The 20748-nt window shown below is 43.5% G+C and overlaps 1 protein-coding gene across 1 annotated transcript in view; it reads left to right on the forward strand.

Moving 5' to 3' along the window:
* The window catches only part of LOC106586327 (activin receptor type-2A), a 48852-nt gene that overhangs the window by 24355 nt on the left and 3749 nt on the right, over positions 1-20748 (forward strand). Inside the window, exons 3-10 of the mRNA XM_014173501.3 lie at positions 1131-1243; positions 5149-5303; positions 16676-16819; positions 18392-18535; positions 18669-18814; positions 19038-19152; positions 19385-19523; positions 20452-20582. Coding sequence (XP_014028976.1) covers positions 1131-1243; positions 5149-5303; positions 16676-16819; positions 18392-18535; positions 18669-18814; positions 19038-19152; positions 19385-19523; positions 20452-20582 — 1087 coding nt within the window. The remainder of the gene's footprint in view (positions 1-1130; positions 1244-5148; positions 5304-16675; positions 16820-18391; positions 18536-18668; positions 18815-19037; positions 19153-19384; positions 19524-20451; positions 20583-20748) is intronic.

Raw genomic sequence — 20748 nt, forward strand, 5'->3', positions numbered from 1 at the left:
AGCTACACATTTTTCAAAAATGGCAGCATTAGCAGTCTCAACTTGTTCTAACAGCTACACTACTGCAATAAACAATTGAGCTTCTTCTTCAAGTAATTTAACACCTGCAGTGTTTTTTTTAAACAAGCTAGGCCTAAAATGTTTGCGTATTGCACATTTGCCATGTGAGCCAGAACAGACAGATAGAGATGGATAAAATGTTTCCTCACTCAGGGTTATATATATATATATATATATCACCTGATGTTTAAGTGTAACACTTTAGCCCCTCTTCACTTGTGTAAACATGTTATTGCTCTTAAGCTTTGCTCCCCCTCCATTCCACCAAATTGTGATGTTATCTGCCCAGCTATCCATCCAGCATGTCAGCTAGCGTTGCCAGAAACATTCTCTGTCATAGCGTGCGAGAACCCAGGCCCAGAAAGGCCGATTTACACGGCGGGTCTTGTCTTAGCATGCCGTTGAACCCGTTTACCTTCCATCTGCAGTAACCAAATCGGTGTTTTTGAAGTGTGGCATGTTGCCATGTGATTACTCAATGTAGAGCAATGTAGAGCAACAGGTAGCTCTGACCGTGCGGCAACTTACCAACGCGTGTATACTCTACTCTACGTAAACAACAGCCAAAGTTTTTTTTCAAACATATTCACTCCAAACTACGGCTCATTTTGTTTCAGCTTGGGCTAATAAGCTTGTTTATCTAGTCAGGGATGTTTAGAGAACGAAGTGTAGCTTTGATATGGTTTAATTGCCATGGAATGTAAGTTTGTCAGTTAAATATAGAATTCATTCTTTTTTTCCTTCATTTTTTGTTGATTTGACTGAGTTCCAAAACTTACGAGGTGGAACACAAAATACTTTTTTACAGGAAGTAGCCTTCTGTACCTACAGCAACATGAACTACAACATCATATTTTTACATCTATTATATTACTATTCCTGTAGAGCTCCAGTCCAAAGCTCAAGGACAGTTCCCGAAATTCCATATTTTCCTTAGATATACAATTGTAACCCACAAAATAAGTTACAAAAAGAGTTTAGAAAAGGGAAGGTTTGCTAAGCTATTGGGGCCCGAAGGGACCAACATTTTTGCTACATTGTTATGACAGCATTGTCTCTCTCTTTTCCAGAACTGAATGTGTGGAGACGAAGGAAAGTCCAGATGTGTTCTTCTGCTGCTGTGAAGGAAACATGTGCAACCAAAAGTTATTCTACACCCCCGACAACACACAAGCTGTTCAGAGTAAGTTGTGTGTGTGCGCATGCTTGAGTTCCTGTATGTAGTAACACCATATCAACTGAAAAATATGTTATGCTCAAATCTGACGTCCTTGCCTTTGTCCGAAGCGTGACCTTTTGACTTTTGTTACGACATGAAACAAAATAAATAACCCAATATGTTAGTCATCTTTATTCTTTCACGTTACATAACGCGGACGCTCTGCGTAACCGCTCTGCTTCGTCAAATCTGCTCCATATTCCGGGAAGTGTGCGGCGTGATGTGGTGTTCCTAATTCCAGTGAGTGTGCAGTGAACTCCGGCATGTGCCATGGTGTGTCTGACCGTGTCCTGTGTGGCTTCCTGTGTGTCATTCATCAGGGATTGCTGTGTCTTTAAGATTAAAAGGGGATGATCTGTCCTCCTTATCCCCGTTGAGCTAACGGGCCTCACTGCTAAACATCCTCTTAGCAGGAGGAGGAATGCAGTGACTCAGAGGAGGTGTAGCTAGCTGGGTCTGGGCACACTAACATCATCTTCCTTCACTGTGCTGCTCGCTCTGCCAAGCAACAATCCTTCCTGGAACTCAATCTACATTCTTCCCGTAATTGTTGATTTAAAAAAAAAAGATATATAATAATCTGAGCACATCCTCAAAGAATGCAGAATAGAAACATCTAATCAGAAATCTCTTAATGTTCCTTGGTTCTGGAATTTCTTGGTCCTGGCAAAACATGTTTTTTATTACCATATCCTCAGTTGAGTATAAAGAAAAGAGAAATCTAATCAGTGATCAGAAATGCCTTAATGTTGTAGCTGGGTTACTCCTTTTCCTCTTGTGCTATTGTTGCTCAACAATGAACAGAATTGCCCTTTTCAATATAGTCATATTAATTCATGGGGAAAACATTTGTGTGTTCTTGCATTGGAGTCAGATAGAGGTTATACAATAGATACACTCACTGGTCTTTTTATTAGGTACACCCATCTAGTACTAGGTCGGCCTCCAGAACAGCCTGAATTCTTTGGGGTGTGGCGTTCAATAGTTGCTCAATTGGTATCAAGGGACCTAACATGTGCCAGGAAAACATTCCCCACACCAGTACACCACCGCTACCAGCCTGTACCATTGATACCAGGCTGGATGGGTCCATGGACTCATGCTTCTTACCCCAAATCTTGACTCTTACATCAGCATGACGCAAAAGGAACCGGACTTTGTTGGAGCAGGCAATGTTTTTCCAATCCTCAATTGTCCAGTGTTGGTGATCACATGCCCACTGGAGCCGCTTCTTCTTGGTTTTAGCTGACAGGAGTGGAACCTGGTGTCTGCTGAAATAGCCCATCTGTGAGAAGGATCGAGGAGCTGTGCATTCTGAGATGCCGTTCTGCACACCACTGTTGTACTGTGCCGTTAATTTTCTGTTTGTGGCCCGCCTGTTAGCTTGCACGGTTCATGCCATTCTTCTTCGACCTCGCTCATCAACGAGCGGTTTTCGCCTACCTGACCGCTGCGGACTGGATGTTTTTTGTTTGTCGCTTCATTCTTGGTGAAAAGCCCAGGAGGGTGGCCGCTTGGCAGGTGCGCCGGATCAGGTATTCTGAAATACTGGATCCGGCGCGCCTGGCACCGACAATCATACCACACTCAAAGTCGCTTAGGTCACTAATTTTGCCCATTCGAACAGTAACTGAATGCCTCAATGCCTGTCTGCCTGCTTTACATAGCAAGCCACGGCCATGTGACTCACTGTCTGTAGTAGCAGTACATTTTCGTGAATGGGGTGGAGTACCTAATAAACTGGCCACTGACTGTATATTAAAGCTTTGGGTGGGGAGATGGGCTCTACTAGAGTACATTAGGCATGCCTTTCTCCCTCTGCTTATTCAACTAAACATGTACGTATTTGCAGCAGGGACTAACTAGATGTGGAATTCCCTGGATATTTGGAATGAAAAGCTCGGTCGGAGCCTTACTATCGTATCGAGCGTAAGGCTCTGCACATGCTCCCAGCTGCTTTTTTTAACCTAGCAACAGGGCCTATCTGGGGATCAACCATGCAGGAGTGGATAGAAAGAGGGAGAGAACGGGAGAGAGCTTGACCTTCTGACCAGAGCGGCTCCATGCCTGAGTGGCGTGTACAGTGTGGTGATCCTATTGCCCTGGGGGCGAGGTGGGGGCGTGGAGAGCAGGGAGCACGCAGCAGGCAAGAGGAGGCATGTTGGAGAGTGGGGGGGGGGGGTTTGGGTCTGATGTATTTTTCAGCTCAAAGAGGCTAATCCGGGTTCTTATCCCACTTGCAGCTAAAGTGGAGCACTGGGCAGAGAGCTGGGAGAGGGGGAGGGGAGCGATGGATATAGAGGGGGAGGGGCATGACAAGGGGGTTTGTGGCAGGCAGGCAACAGCAGCATCACAAACAGTGCCCCCTCTTTAACCACGCAATGTTACTACCTATTGCCAGTTCAGCTGAGGTCCCCCACATAGAGCAGTAACGATACACACATACACACACTGGATGTCACGCTGGCAGGCGAGGGATGGGGTATCCACCGCAGCGGTGAAACGAGTCCGTGTTGAGATTACCGGAGATGCTGCTTTGGCAACGAGTCACAATCAAACCTTATCTCTCTTTCATGAAGCCCTGTAAAGGGACTGTGCCAGGATGGGTGCCTGTGAACCAAACAGGCTTTAGACAGATACACTAACTCAATCACCAAGCCTGTGGCTCCACAGTTAACAGGGCTACTAGATTAAAGCTAGTTTTTACTGAATCGTTAGGGATCAAATCATCTGACTTCAGAGTACTGTGTCTGTGTTCAGGGTTCGTGTGTGTTCGTTTAACTATTCTTGTGAATACCAGAAGTCCTCACAAGGATAGTAAAACAAGGAAAATTCAGACAAGTGGAGACATTTTGCCGGTCCCCACAAGGAAAAATGCTATTTTAGGCTTAGATTTAGGGTTACAATTAGGGTTAGAATTAAAGTTAGGGGTTACGGTTAGGAGTAAGGGTTAGGTATAGTTTTAGGGGTTTGCGGTTTGGTTATGGTTAAGGAAAATAGGATTTTGGCTGTCCCCACAAGGATAGCAATACAAAACTGTGTGTGTGTGTGTGTGTGTGTGTGTGTGTGTGTGGTGTGTGTGTGTGTGTGTGTGTGTGTGTGTGTGTGTGTGTGTGTGTGTGTGTGTGTGTGTTAGAGCTGGGCGATATGGACATAACCCATATCACGATAAATTGACTGAATTATCACAATGAAACGTTAAGTTTATAACGATGTACACCAAAGTTTTTTTTATTTATTACATTACCCTTTAAACTACTACTATTACTTTGAATGTTGTAGCTATCAATTGTCCCATTAACAAGCACCCATATTACCAAACGTATTTCATTTCAAACTTCGCATTTCTCTAGTAGGTTATTTATCTTAATGAAAAATATCAGCACTATGTCCACGATAAATGGTCGGTTTGGTCGGTTTATCGTCCCAGCGCTAGTGTGTGTGTGTGTGTGTGTGTGTGTGTGTGTGTGTGTTTTCGTGCGCGCATGTGTGTGTGACTGAGAGCGAGATATCCTCTTGATTTAACCGTCACACTCATTGACACTAAGCCCGGATAGATTTGGCTGATTCCCAGCCCCAGAGAGACCCAGCTAGAAATGCATTTTATAAAAATGACATCAGCCAGCTAGAGTTGAGCCCATATCAGCCCTACATTATGAACACAGAGACCGCAACACATAACCCATTTAGTTTTTCACATTCTTGGCAAAGTAATTAACAAAATACTCTTTCAGCACTCCTTGATTTTGAGTACATCCTACAATAGTCCTTTTGTCCAGGCATAATCTAGATTGATCTAATTTTACTCTCTCTGTCTTTCTTTCACTCTCTTTCCCACTCCCTCCCTTGCTCTCCCCTTCCCTCCATAGCAACGTCGAACCCGGTTACGCCGAAGCCTCCTCTCTTCACCACCCTGATGTACTCGTTGGTGCCCATCATAGGCATCACTGCCATCATCCTCTTCTCCTTCTGGATGTACCGCAATCACAAATTGGCATACCCACCAGTCCTGGTACCCACACAGGTAAGAAAACACACAGCACTAATGTACAAACCGTCTTTAGTTGCAAAAACTGTTGTAGCTAGCTATGCAAGGACTATTTAATAGACTAGCTACTGTATATCAATGAGGGTTGTTCTCATTTGAGTTCACCTGTAGCTAGCATTGGATCTATGTTGGCTGGATGGCGGAAGCAAGGTATTCCAAGTGTCCACAGATATGCCACTGTAGACGCAACACCTCTTTGTTTTGACTGTGGCCCGCTTTGTTGATAAACTTTTTCTCCATCATGACTAAAGTCTGTGAGAGCAGTACTAGGACTTTAAAATCACCTGTATGACACAGATCAGTTGCTATGAGTTGTATTTGTACTTGAGCGTGTGCTGTTGGTAGCCTGAGAGTCTGTATTTGGCAGCTGTAGAGGAGAATGCGCTCATGTTCTCTTTTTATTTATTTTTTCCTCGATCCGTTTTTTGGAAAATTTTCGGAGAAATTACACCTTTTCAGGAAAGGTAGTTCCCTTGCTTTGATGGGACAGAGTGTTTAGGTAATCTGTTTGCCATTGACACACACACACACACACACACACACACACACACACACACACACACACACGAATGCTCACAAAGTAGCATGTGAAATCTCCATGAAAGCCTGGCTGTGCCAAAGCTAAGGCTCCAGATACTTGGCAGTTTGGCAGAAATGTTAGTACATGACGCACTCAAAGAAGTGAATTCTAATAACATAAGTCTATTATAACGTCTTCCATTGCCTCAACTAGCATCCAAAATCAGTGAACACAATGATTCCTGAAAAAAGGATGATGCTCTTTCTTTACAGTATAGTACTATACCATCCCACCTCTACCTTCTTGGGTGTGATAGGGATGCATAAAAGTATGGACACCTTTCACACATGGTCAGTTTTTTGGCATCAAGCCAGTGAAGCCATTCAAGTAGGCCACTGTATTCTGCTCATGTTGGAGTTAGTGGGAGCTGTGAAGTGGATGTGAGAAACCATGCTGTTTTTTTATGTTCCGCTATCATCTTTATTTACCCAGCAGTGTTGTGGCTGGCTGTGTTCGATGTGTCCTTTCAGATTTTACTGAGGCTGTGCCACAGCTGCAACAGCATCAGGCTCAAGTTAAAGGACAACTCCGCCACTTTTAACATGTGGGTTGTTATTATGAATTATTTTGTGATGTCCTGCATAGTTTTAGTGTATTTTTATGTTTTCATGACTGTTTAGTGATTAGCAAAACAGGAAATTGCTTCTCTGTTACGTTTTCAAGTAGTAGCTGACTAATACAAGAAATTATGGACAGTCATTTTCAGCGATCTATGTAACCCGTCTGTAGCTTTCTGATCATACTGGAACTCCCTGCTATATGTTGCTCTGGTTGTCTGTCTAATAACATCTGTAAATATTTTTAAATAGACGGTCAAGAACCTATAGAATGATACTCTACATATACAAAAGTATGTGGACACCCCTTCGAATTAGTGGATTCGGCTATTTCAGCCACACCTGTTGCTGACAGGTGTATAAAATCAAGCACACAGCCATGCAATCTCCATAGACAAACATTGGCAGTACAAGGGCCTTGCTGAAGAGCTCAGTGAGACTTCAACGTGGCACCGTCATAGGATGTCAATTTCTGCCCTGCTCGAGCTGCCCCGATCAACTGAAAGTGTTGTTATTGTGAAGTGGAAACGTCTAGGAGCAACAACGACTCAGCCGCGAAGTGGTAGGCCACACAAGTTCACAGAATGGGACTGGCGAGTGCTGATGCGCGTAGTGCATACAAATCGTGTGTCCTCGGTTGCCACACTCACTATCAAGTTCCAAACTGCCTCTGGAAGCAACGTCAGCACAAGAACTGTTCGTCGGGAGCTTCATGAAATGGGTTTCCATGGCCGAGCAGCCTAAGATCACCATGCGCAATGCCAAGTGTTGGCTGGAGTGGTGTAAAGCTCACCGCCATTGGGCTCTGAAGCAGTGGAAACATGTTCGCTGGAGTAATGAATCACGCTTCACTATCTGGCAGGCCGACGGACAAATCTGGGTTTGGTGGATGCCAGGAGAACGCTACCTGCCCCAATGCATAGTGCCCACTGTAAAGTTTGGGGAAGGTCATTTCCTGTTTCAGCATGACAATTCCCCCGTGCACAAGCGTGGTCCATGCAGAAATGGTTTGTTGAGATCAATGTCGAAGAACTTTACTGGCCTGCACAGAGCCCAGTGAACACAAGGATGACGCTCTTTCTTTACAGTATAGTACCATACCAATCGCCCAACATCAGCGCCTGACCTCACTAATGCTCGTGACTGAATGGAAGCAAGTCCCCGCAGCAATGTTCCAACATCTAGTGGAAAGCCTTTCCAGAAGAGTGGAGGCTGTTATAGCAGCAAAAGGGGGACCAACTCCATACTAATGCTTATGATTTTGGAATTAAATGTTTGACAAGAAGGTGTCCACATACTTGTAGTGTATTTATAGTCCACCTATTCCAATATTTTTCTGTTGTTCAAGACTCAAACTCCCATGATTCCATTCTACAAAACTACTTCCACAATCACCGACTGAAGTTGCAGCTCCAGCAGCCATTGTGCCCTTTCCAAATTTGTTCTAATTGAATTACTTGTAAACGTCATACTTTTTATTAGTTACAATAGGCCTCCAGTGTTGGATGGTAGCTTGGTCACTGAGGCTGTATTTGTCTGTTATCGTAGAAAACACTTTAGCTACGTAGCTAGCTAGCTTTGCGGCACTCCCGAGTGGTGCAGTGGTCTAAGGCACTGCATCTCAGTGCTAGAGGTGTCATTACAGACCCTGGTTCGATTCCAGGCTGTATCACAACCGGCCGTGATTGGGAGTCTCATAGGGCAGCGCACAATTGGCCCAGTGTCGTCTGGGTTAGGGTTTGGCCGTCATTGTAAACAAGAATTTGTTCTTACCTGACTTGCCTAGTTAAATAAATAAGATAAAAAAGCACCAAATATACAGGCTGAGAGATACTAGGATTCTGTAATGATTTGCCTGTAAAATTCATAATAAATGTTGTGTTTTTTTAACAGGCTTACATGTTGTTTAAGACAGCCACTAAGATTAAACTGTTATTTTGGATGCAGCAGTCAGGCTACCTTGCATTCTAGCTAGTTGAAGGAACTCAGTGTTATGGTTAGCGTAGCTAGCTAGTCAGAATCTACATGAAATTATTTTTTGTGTATTGCAGTTTTTTGGTGACAATGACATGAGCATATATTCAGTACGACATTACGACATTACTTTTCAACCCAAAAGTAATGTCAAATGCCCTTATAACTTATGATATAAGCAATATATTTACACTAAGCTTTCTTCTGGGCTTGATAGCCAGCTAGCTAAGTGGCTGACTAAGCTGAGCATTGCTTCATAGGTGACAAAATGTACCCTGGGAATCGGAGTATGCTGTAGACGAGGGAAGTACAGAAGTTTCAAAATTACAAAAACTAGGAATCGTGCAGTATGACTAACAAAAACGATAAAACATCAAAATGTGCATTAAATAGTAATGCATATACAGTATACTAACAGCATAATAACTGGTTATAAAGTGGCAGAATTGTCCTTTACTGTTATGCCCATTTCCGTAAGTTCAGAGGTCACATTGACCCCTTCTGAGGCTCCTCAATCTCTCTTTACAATGCGACTGACTTCTCTGACAATGGAGCATCAGGGCTGCTTTTAGAACCAATGTCCAGTCCACTTCATGGGTTTTTATAATAGTTAGAAGACACAGATGGACAGTCAGTATCTCATGTACAGAATATCTTGGTACAAGTGTATCTGTTAGTGCAATTCTGATAGAAGCAAGGCTGGTTAGGCCTCCTATGATATGTGGTTCTTTCTCAGTATGGCCTGGCCGTTCTATGCAAGTACAGTACCTGATAATCATTGGGGTTTAAAGTGTGTGTGTGTGGTCCTCGCCCACTCATCATCACCCGCACCACAGCACAGAACACTGAGTACAGGAAAGCGTTCGCTCGTTCGGAGAGGAGAGGGGGAGGGTTGGATTAATAATGCATGCTCTCGCTCTCTTTTTTTCCTCCCTCACTCTCTCCATCTGCCCGCTCGCTCGCGCTCTCTTCATCTCTACCCCCCCCCCCCCCCCCCCGGTTATAAAAAGGCTTGCTGCACGCAGGTCAATGAGACATGCCTGAATTTGATCAATAACAAGCCATGTTTTTGTTAATGCTGGCTTCCCACACCCATACTGCAGCTCTCTCGCTATCTACTGGACCATCTACAGCAAGCAGGAGTCATATATATACTTTGACTTGGCCATTCTAACACCTGGATATGTTTATTTGTGAACCATTCCATTGTAGATTTTGCTTTATGTTTTGGATCATTGTCTTGTTGGAAGACAAATCTCCGTCCCAGTCTCAGGTCTTTTGCAGACTCCATCAGGTTTTCTTCCAGAATGGTCCTGTATTTGGCTCCATCCATCTTCCCATCAATTTTAACCATCTTCCCTGCCCCTGCTGAAGAAAAGCAGGCCCAAACCATGATGCTGCCACCACCATGTTTGACAGTGGGGATGGTGTGTTCAGGGTGATGAGCTGTGTTGCTTTTACGCCAAACATAACGTTTTGCATTGTTGCCAAAAAGTTATATTTTGGTTTCATCTGACCAGAGCACCTTCTTCCACATGTTTGGTGTGTCTCCCAGGTGGCTAGTGGCAAACTTTAAATGACACTTTTTATGGATATCTTTAAGAAATGGCTTTCTTCTTGCCACTCTTCCATAAAGGCCAGATTTGAGCAGTATACGACTGATTGTTATCCTATGGACAGAGTCTCCCACCTCAGCTGTAGATCTCTGCAGTTCATCCAGAGTGATCATGGGCCTCTTCGCTGCATCTCTGATCAGTCTTCTCCTTCTATGAGCTGAAAGTTTAGAGGGACGGCCGGGTCTTCGTAGATTTGCAGTGGTCTGATACTCCTTCCATTTCAATATTATCGCTTGCACAGTGCTCCTTGGGATGTTTAAAGCTTGGGAAATCTTTTTGTATCCAAATCCGGCTTTAAACTTCTCCACAACAGTATCTCGGACCTGCCTGGTGTGTTCCTTGTTCTTCATGATTCTCTCTGCGCTTTAAACGGACCCCTGAGACTATCACAGAGCAGGTGCATTTATACGGAGACTTGATTACACACAGGTGGATTCTATTTATCATCATTAGTCATTTAGGTCAACATTGGATCATTCAGAGATCCTCACTGAACTTCTGGAGAGAGTTTGCTGCACTGAAAGTAAAGGGGCTGAATAATTTTGCACAATAATTTTTCAGTTTTTTTATTTGTTAAAAAGTTTGAAATATCCAATAAATTTCGTTCCACTTCATGATTGTGTCCCACTTGTTGTTGATTCTTCACAAAAATTACAGTTTTATATCTTTCTGTTTGAAGCCTGAAATGTGGCAAAAGGTCAAAAAGTTCAAGGGGGCCGAATACTTTCGCAAGGCACTGTATATATATATATATATAGCTGCACATGAAGTGCTTTTCATGCCATGCATTCTTCCCAAACAAGTTGAGCTATGCATTTACACTATGCATGCTGGTCTATTACCATATATCACATCGATTGCACAGCAGCGACAAAGGAGATCCACGGTAAAGATTAACACCAAATCTCTGCATTGCATGCACTAGCGACTAGCTGAATACTCACACACACAGTCTTGTTAAAATAACCTTGCGGGGACACAATTTATAACCATTCTAAATTCTATTTTCCCTATCCCTAACCCAAACCTTAACCTCAAAAGCTAACCTTAACCCTAAACCTAACTCTAACCTTAAAACTAACCATAACTCCTGTTGTGTCTGGACTATCATTAAACGTGAAGACTGATTTGATAATATACAATTCTCTAGGTTTAATTATTACGTGATTAAACTAATCATGTAAACATTAACTAGGAAGTCAGGGCACCACGGGAAAATGTTTAGCATTAGAGTTATAATTTCCCGAAATATCATTCTTCAGATATTTTAATATCTTATCAATTAGTCTTCCATTAATGATTATTAATTGCCTCATCAGTTCTCATTACTGAACGTTGCAAACCCTTGGATATCTGCACGAACCCTAGTTAAAATCATGAATCAAATATATAAAAATTGCCTTATTTATTTACTAACTAACTAAATAATCACACAGAATTACATAACAAACAAACAGTAGATATTGGTTACTAACAATGATAGAAAAGACCCTAGTGGGCTAAGCCAATATGACGGCTTAGTAGACAAAGGAAAGGGGTGGGGACTGAGAAAGAGTGGGAAAGACAAAATGGATTCACTACACACAGTGGATAATTATAATCATTGAAATGCTAATCCTTTGCACATGAACGGCCGCTCATTCGAGAATAATTGCAATGTATATATTTACGCCCGTATGCCGTTGTTGTCTCTCTGTTGAAAACACTCGATCGTCCTGTAGAGTTCATCAGAGTCTCTGCTTAACTTTCTCAGAATTCACAATGTCTTTCGTGGTTGTAGGTGGTTAGAATGGATACTTCAGATTACCATTTGGAAATATTCTCATAGAATAGATGCTTCGGTGGTTGTCGGTATTCTCATTCTAAACTTCTAGCTGCAGACTAGTAATTATACGTGTAAGATTTGCTCTTATTCTGTAGTGATCGATAGTCTCAGAGTTTAACCGTTTTCAGCCGTGTAGCCAAAACTACAGCTGTATGGTCTCTGTGGCCTATAGAATTGTAGCCATTCCAACGTTGGGACTCCTGTCCTGGCGATCTCTGACTTGTCCTTTGGTAGAGTTGTAGTTTAAACCATTTCACACACCAACGTCACCCAGCATGTTTTGGTCTGGTGTGAATTTCGTCAAGAGTGGGTTTTATACACTTCAGAGAAAAGGGTGGTCCATGATGCCGACTTAATGTCTATGCTCATGTGGGCGTAGTTACTGACTTGGTTAACTTTATATGAAAACCTTCTAAATGAGAAAATATGGGTTAACATCACATTACATCTTTTCACAAATAGTTTCATGTTTATTCACATACGTTTCACAATATTTAGATGTAAACCTGACAGCTGGGAAATGTATCCTTTAAAGAGATACAGTTGTGTGTTTCCTGTCCTTCATGAGATCACCAAGTGAAACACACTCATCATGACTGTCCCTTAAGTGTCCATGGACCGTTCCCACATTCTCAAAAGTAGAAATATTGTTTAATTCCCCCATTTTGGTGATTAGGAGTTTTGAACTAAGAGAAGCTCTTTGTTCTGGTAGACTCTCCCTCAATACTGCATGGCAGTTTCTACCAGGTATTTATGACCTGTCGTAAAGTCATAAAACTGTGTAGGGGGACGGAGGGCTATGATCCTCCCCCCAGGGCAAGTCATGACACTCCTAAACCTAATTCTAACACAAATTATACCCCCTAGAAAATAACATTTGACCTTGTGGGACTAACAAAATGTCCCCAGTTGATCACATTTTTGTTTGTTTGCTATTCTTGTGGGGACTTCTGGTCCCCCACCACACACACACACACACACACACACACACACACACTGATTGGTCATTCCTCTGGTTTGCTGTTTGGCTAGGGCTCAACCTCCATTCCCGGAGTGCAATGTGATCCGAGAGGAAAAGAGCGGGATAAGAGAGGAGAGGAATGCTTGTTCATTATTCATCAGCCTTCTAAAGGCACCCTCTGAGTAAGCATGTCCTTCAGCGGAGAGGGAGAGGAGAGAGGGCGCAAGGGCTTTTAACCCTACTTAATGTCCTTCCAACACTTGCTTTCTCTCCACTACCAAGGTCTCACTGAAGTGACAGACAGACAAATCAAGCAGAGTGCACCTGTCTTGTCGTATTTCGCTTACTGCCACCTGGGTCCTTTTAAGTCCTTGGTCAGCTTTATTTCACAGGCGTTACCATTGCTTGGAATTTTATTTTATACTCTTATTTATACTCTAGTCTTGACTCTCTGACATTCTCATGGGCTTTATGTCTTGTGCAGGCTCTTACGTGCTTGCACACACATACACATGCATCACTTGCTCGCTCACTCACACACTTATTACTGAGTCACACACACACACTCACTGAAATGAATTTACATGCTACAGTAGCATTTAGCTGCAGCAGTGCTGCCAGGGATGTGTGTGTGTGTGTTTGTGCACATTTGTGTGCGCATGCTCGTGTGCTTGTGAGAACAGCGTGTGCTCGCTTGGCGGTGTGTCAGGGGAGGGAAGGGACCAGAAGCGTAATCACACTCTCTAATAGCCATTGCGAATTCTGGGGGAATTGTTGGCAGCCACTGAAATGCTTACCGTCAACTTGTCATTTTTATAGCATCCTGGGGCTGAACACTCTGTAATATGCACACATAGCTGGGCTTGAAAACCTGGAGTTAGCAGTAGCCTCTCTCCTCACACACACGCTAAACATAGTGCCATTGTGACACACCATTAGTATGTATGATTTACCCCGTGAGTACTGTTACTCACTCACTTCACCCCTATTGCCTTAGCCGTGAGTACTGTCACTCACTCACTTCACCCCTATTGCCTTAGCCGTGAGTACTGTCACTCACTCACTTCACCCCTATTGCCTTAGCCGTGAGTACTGTCACTCACTCACTTCACCCCTATTGCCTTTAGCCAGTTGTGTGTGAATGAATTGGCTGGCGCTTCAATATGATGGTTTTGTAACGGGGTGTAAAGTAAAGAGAAATAGAAAGCTTTCTCAGGCAGACAGGCGGCCTAATGGACTCTCAGACGCTGTCGTGACTTGAAAACTTGGCTGCAGGTGAGCAGCGGAACTCACGGTTGACTGGTTACTCATTCCAGATGTTGCTTTGTAAAAATGGCCCACTCTTGTTGTTCGCCTCCACAGCTTCCAGTGAACTGAATTGAGGTCAGTTGAAGGCATGGTTGACTCCCAGGACAAACCATGGTGTCCCTGATCCTAGGTCAGGTCATAACAAGGAGAGGAGTGGTGTTATATTCTCGGTCCATAGGTCATCAGCTAAATTGTCATTTATTTTGCCACTCTCTGTGCTTCCATGTCTCTCATGCTGGAAATGTTGTTTTCTTTCCTTAACTAGCACGCCTTTCATATTATGATAGAGGTAAGAGAAGTCTCTCATTCAGCAATTGGGTACAATCTGTTCACTGAGGACTGTTTATTGGTTGGATTTGTTTTTGCATCTCTTATGAATATGATTTATCATATCCCTCAAGCTTGAGCCTGCCACTTCCTCAAATACACTTCATTTCTATTTCAGTTGTAACGGCGCACTGTATTTTACTTTTGTGATGCTCCTTAATGGTGTTTTATAGTGCACGGATATATGTTAAATCCACTGTCCTGCTTGGGATTCTGCAGCAGAGTCGAAGTGCATGGACCGATGCCTCAGTGGTTGGAACGCAAGAGACCGAGCATGCTATGAATGCAGCCAAAGAACGTGATGGTGAAATGATTGATATGGTGGCTTATATCAATATGGGGTGGAAGGGAGGGGTGGGAGAATGGTGGCTAAGAACACACACACACAGACACACAGTTATAGGCTTCTTAAATATAAAATAACTAAATAACCATTTTGAACAGAAGCAAACCACCACCTGCTGGTTTGCTTTATAACTAAGTCAGTACAAGGATAACCATTCTCAATATCTTGTAAACAACAGTATTGATTCGCCTGTTGAAGACAAAAGAATGACTCATAAAGATGATAAATGTTAGGCCTCTCCACCCTGTCCTAGCCTACAGGGACAACTGGACCATAAAATTGCATTGTTTTCATTTTCAGCAGTGCCTGTGCAATGATTGACACTTGAGAGAATGGAAACGTAAACATGACCTTGAACATTGTGAACGCAGCTGGAGGTGCAGGGTGTAGCTGGAGTTAAGCCTGAGCTGCATGCTTTAGGCCAAGCCTATACATCCTGCCTGATATGTTTTCCTCTTTCACTTGGTGTCCCTCCTCCTTCCTGTTCCACCCTTTGCTGTCATTAATCAGTGTATTCTTTGTTCCCTTCCCGTTGTGGCTGTACACATACAGTAGCAATGTGCACGCAGGCCATTATGTGTACACCCCATGGGGAAAGACAACCATTCTGTATAGATATAGAGGTTCACTACTTTCCTTGCTGTTCAACTCAACCATTAGAGGACAAATAACAAACACAATATTATTATGTGACCTGCAGGCTGTAGATATTGTGGTCCTTCAGGTCTGTGAGTGAGTTAGGTAGTAGCAGAGACGTTCTGCTTTGATTAGAGGCCCAGAAACTCACCACCCCACACTGCCAGTTTACACAGGAAACAGACAATCGCTTCTGCTGACAAATGTTTTTTAGCTAACGGAAAAGGTCACCATAGGTCCTGGGCAGAATCATTCACACACACACAGCCATATGACCACCCCACCTACACCTCCGGACATAAACCCATAGGTTCAACATACAATAGTCTATAGACCTACAACACATTCTGTAGACACATAAAGGTCATGCTCAGTCAGTATTGCGACCAGAACACCCCTTTATCGGTCTGTCATCAACATCATAAGCCTGCCTTTGTAGTTCTCTTCCTTGATGGAATCAAGGTAAAGGTCTCTCTTTAGTACTGTCTGGAGCTATGAAGGATATGCCTATAAAACATGATTTATGGGTAGCACAGACCAGAGCTGTATAGACATGAAAGGCCCAGACTAGTCCACGTGAACTCCTAGTTCCAGATCAGGAACTGTAGTCCCATTACTTTACCTCAAACTAGAAAATCAACCCACCTCTTATCTTTCAAAGGGGCTATTGACGCACCTGGACTGGTATATCCTTTTTACACTACTGAGCCAAACCGAGCCAGAAAGAACAATGTGAAAAGAAAATATCCTAGCCAGCACGGTACAGTTTGACCCGGCCCTTTAGTGTGAATCAGGTGCTAGATTCCTTGCAGACCAGGACTGTGCATCCCTGTTGAATAATTACGTGCTGCAGTAGTCAGTCAGTCAGAGTAGTCCGTCCCCTGCTACTCTACATTATGTAGGTCAGGCCTCATCCAGTAGTCCAGAGAGGAGACAGAGGTTGGTGATTAAGTTTAACAAGCTCACCACTTCCCTAGCCCCCATAAGCCCCTTCTGTCAAAGCTTCATAGCGCCCAGCCCAGCAGCTGCTCTAAAGTTTCCCTTTTCTTTGACTGGAGGTTATGGCCCAACCATTGACCCTGCTACACTGCAGCCATTTTGTATCCTACTTCTTTAGTCACTGTAGTATGCCGATATGCAAAGCGTTGAACTTGATGCTTGGCCTCTGTGTAATAAACAGTGAGGTTGAGGTGTCTTTTTCTCTCCTCTCCTTTGTAGGACCCAGGGCCCATGCCTCCTTCCCCCATCCTGGGTCAGAAGCCATTGCAGTTGATTGAGATCAAAGCCAGGGGGCGCTTCGGCTGCGTTTGGAAGGCTCAGCTACTCAATGATTATGTGGCTGTCAAAATCTTCCCCATTCAGGTACAGTACTGTTAGCCACTAACTAACCACCTGCAGCAGAATGCAGGGCTAGGGGAGGGTGGCTTTCCCTGCTTCTTTGGGAGAGAGAGGAGGCGTCGTCAGTCTTAAAGTTCCAGGCCCTAACTAATCCTCCTGGGCTGACCAGCCCTTTAGCTTAGAGGCCAATCACTAAACCCACAGTGGCCTCGATTGACCACTAAGCACCAACTGACATAATGACAGAACATGCATACAGTAAGGTCCATAATTATTGACACCCTTTATAAAGATGAGCAAGAAAGGACTATAAAATAAATAATCCAAATACTGAGCTATATTATATGCTAAACATTTTTTTTTATATTAATAAAAAAAAGGGAAATTATATTATACTAATACAATTGCTCAGAGAAAGAGATTTTGTTTAACGCGTAATGCAAAAAAAATAAAAAGACAGGTCAAAAGAGCTCTATTTTTATCATCATAGCACCGGTTCCAATCCAAGTGCCAATGCCGTTTAGCAAACTCCAGGCTGTACTATGGTCAGATGACTTGAAAATAGAGTTCTTTGACCACACGCAGCAGTGGTAGGTTAGTGTCGAAAAACAGATGCATTTGCAGAAAAGAACCTCATACCTACTGCAAAATATGGTGGTGGATCTTTGATGTCATGGGGCTACTTCCACTGGTCCAGGAGCCCTTGTTAAGGTCAACGGCATCATGAACTTTACCACGTACCAGAACATTTTAGCCAAAAACCTGGTTACCTCTGCCAGGAGACTGAAACTTGGCTGCAAGTGGATCTTCCACCAAGCCGATAACTCTAAGCACACATCAAAATCCACCAAAGGTTAATTGACCACAAAATACATTTTTTTGCAATGGCCAGCTCAGTCTCTGGACTTGAACCCCATTGAAAACCTGTGGTTTGAATTGAAGAGGGTAGTCCATAAGTGCAGACAAAGGATATCAAGGATCTTAAGATTCTGTATGGAGGAATGGTCTAAGATCACCCCAATGTGTTCTCTAATCTCTTAAAACATTTTAGAAAAAGCCTCAGTGTCGTTATCCTCACAATGTGAGGGTGATGGATAATTGAAAACAGGGGTGCCAATCATGTTGACCCCTATCTGTTTTAGATAGATCATTTTTTAAATAACTTTTTAAACAAAATCTCTTTCTCTTAGCAATTGTATTAGGATAAAACTATATAATTTTCAAAAATAATTGAGCATACAATATAGCTCACTATTTGAATTATTTATTTATACTGTCATTTTTGGAAAGAAGTGGAGGGCACTGAACCAACTTGAATCGAGGTGTAACTAAAAAATGCAATCATAATTGAAAAGGAAAAGTCGCAACGCTCGCTTGTCTTTTTTGCTCATCTTTATCAAGGGGGCCAATAATTTTGGACCTGACTGTATATTATACTGTTTTAACCAGTTAAAGAAATGTTTTTTTTGGTGTCTTTGACAATTTGTTTACCCTACCAAATACTTTGCAATCTAATAATGGGGGGAAATCCAATACTCACTAGTTGTTATACATTTGACTTTGTAGTGAATCTGTGGCCTTGTTTGTCATCCTCAGGACAAGCAGTCATGGCACAATGAGTATGAAATCTACAACCTTAGCGGGATGAGGCATGAGAACCTTCTCCACTTCCTCGGAGCAGAGAAGAGGGGAACCCACATGGACATAGAGCTGTGGCTGATCACAGCCTACCACGAGAAGGTACAGCCCCCCCCCTGCTGGCCAAAGGACCACAGCACAAACACAAAGCACATTCAGCCGAACTCATTCAACGTTCTCATGCTAGAATTTAACAATTATGTTATATTAACTGGCTGTATGCCTCCATTTCCAGGGCTCATTGACAGACTATCTGAAGGCCAATGTGTTGTCATGGAACGAGTTGTGTCACATAGCCCAGACCATGTCCCGAGGCCTGGCTTACCTCCATGAAGATATTCCTGGTCTGAAGGATGGACACAAGCCTGCCATCGCCCACAGGTCAGCTCCCTGCTCTCCTATCTTCCCCGGTCACCTATCCTATCTATCCTCCATGTTTTTGTCTTCCAATAAATATATTATATTATATCCACGTCCTTCCTCCACAAACAAAATGTCTCTGCTTCCAGATATTATACAATATTATGGTAAGTGATGGGTAGCTTTCCTCTCCCACGCTGTCTGTGTTCTCATTGGTGTGTTTCTGTTCTTCTGTGAGCCACAGGGACATCAAGAGTAAGAATATCCTTCTGAAGTCCAACCTGACGGCCTGCATTGCTGACTTTGGCCTGGCCCTGAGGTTTGAGGCTGGGAAATCAGCTGGGGACACCCACGGACAGGTGAGTGATTGGATGTAGGTTGTGGAGAGACTGTCTGATAGGTTCCATGATGTCAAAATGACTGGATCATTCTACATCATAGAATCCTCTTGTCAATAGTTGAGCTTTGTATTGCCTGATGCCAAAATAGACACCGTATTCCACAATTGACTGTAAACTGTCCAAAACAAGCATGACCATTGATTTAGATTGATATCGAACAAATCAGTGTGTGTTTGACTATCATTTCCAGGTGGGCACCCGGAGGTACATGGCCCCTGAGGTCCTGGAGGGGGCGATCAACTTCCAGCGGGACTCATTCCTGAGGATAGACATGTATGCTCTGGGACTGGTGCTGTGGGAGCTGGCCGCACGCTGCAAGGCTGCCGACGGTAAGAGCACACTCCCTTGAAGGACCATACATTAGGGGTGACCAATCCTTCTCCTGGAGAGCACGATTATCTTCCAACCCTACTCTCAGGCGAGCTACCCTAACGCAGGATTTAGTTCTAACTTTACTCGGCACCTTGATTAGCTGAATCAGGTGTGCAAGTGTAGGGCTGAAGCAGAAGCCTGTATACCCAGTAGCTCTCCAGGAGGATTGTCCTTTAATGCCATAGTACTAGCATAGTCCTGGTCAAGGGCCACCACTGTCTAAGCAGGGGCCAGTCGGTTGTTATGGATTATGTCTGTCTGGTTCCATGGAGCAGTAGTGACCTGGCATAGCCTGGGTAGTGTCTGTGGTCAGCATGTGGAACACTCTGTGGTTATCACTGGAGGTCAACTCGGAGTTAGAGCTTGGTCAGAGAAACTCACCGGCTCGGAGGGAGACCTCCACTGGTCAAGAGCTGTTATAGACTGGGTGGTTCGAGCCCTGAATGCTGATTGGCTGACTGCCGTGGTATATCAGACCATATACCATCCGTATGACAAAACGTGTATTTTTACTGCTCTAATTACGTTGGTAACCAGTTTATAATAGCAATAAGGCAGCTTGAGGATTTGTGGTATATGGCCAATATACCACGGCTAAGGGCTGTATCCAGGCACTCTGCGTTGCGTCGTGTGTAAGAACAGCCCTTAGCCGTGGTATATTGGCCATATACCACACCCCCTCGTGCCTTATTGCTTAATTAGACCACAGAAAGCATCAGCTCTGAATTCCTTATGAGAAACTCAGAGCACTGATTGAGTTGACCACTGATTTATGTTCTTTATTAGCTCAAAGAAACTATTGTTATATTGATTGCATTTTGTTTTGTGAATGGGTCACTGTGGTGTTGAGATGTGTGTGTAACATTGTGCTGTGTGTATGTTCAGGCCCAGTGGATGAGTACATGCTGCCGTTTGAGGAGGAGATTGGCCAGCACCCGTCCCTGGAGGACATGCAGGAAGTAGTGGTCCACAAAAAGCTGAGGCCCACGCTCAGGGAGTGCTGGCAGAAACACGCAGTGAGTAGATCATATACACCATGTATCTTAATCTATAATGTGACTGAAGGGGCAGTACAGTGACTACCAAAACCCATCATCATGGAACAGTAAGGACATTGAGTACAGAGAAGCTCTGCTGAGCATAAAAAAATAGCACAAATACTGAACAGCTTTTGACATTACA

Source organism: Salmo salar, chromosome 25, assembly GCF_965601325.2.
Source record: "Salmo salar chromosome 25, fSalSal1, whole genome shotgun sequence".
Classification (NCBI taxonomy): domain Eukaryota; kingdom Metazoa; phylum Chordata; class Actinopteri; order Salmoniformes; family Salmonidae; genus Salmo; species Salmo salar.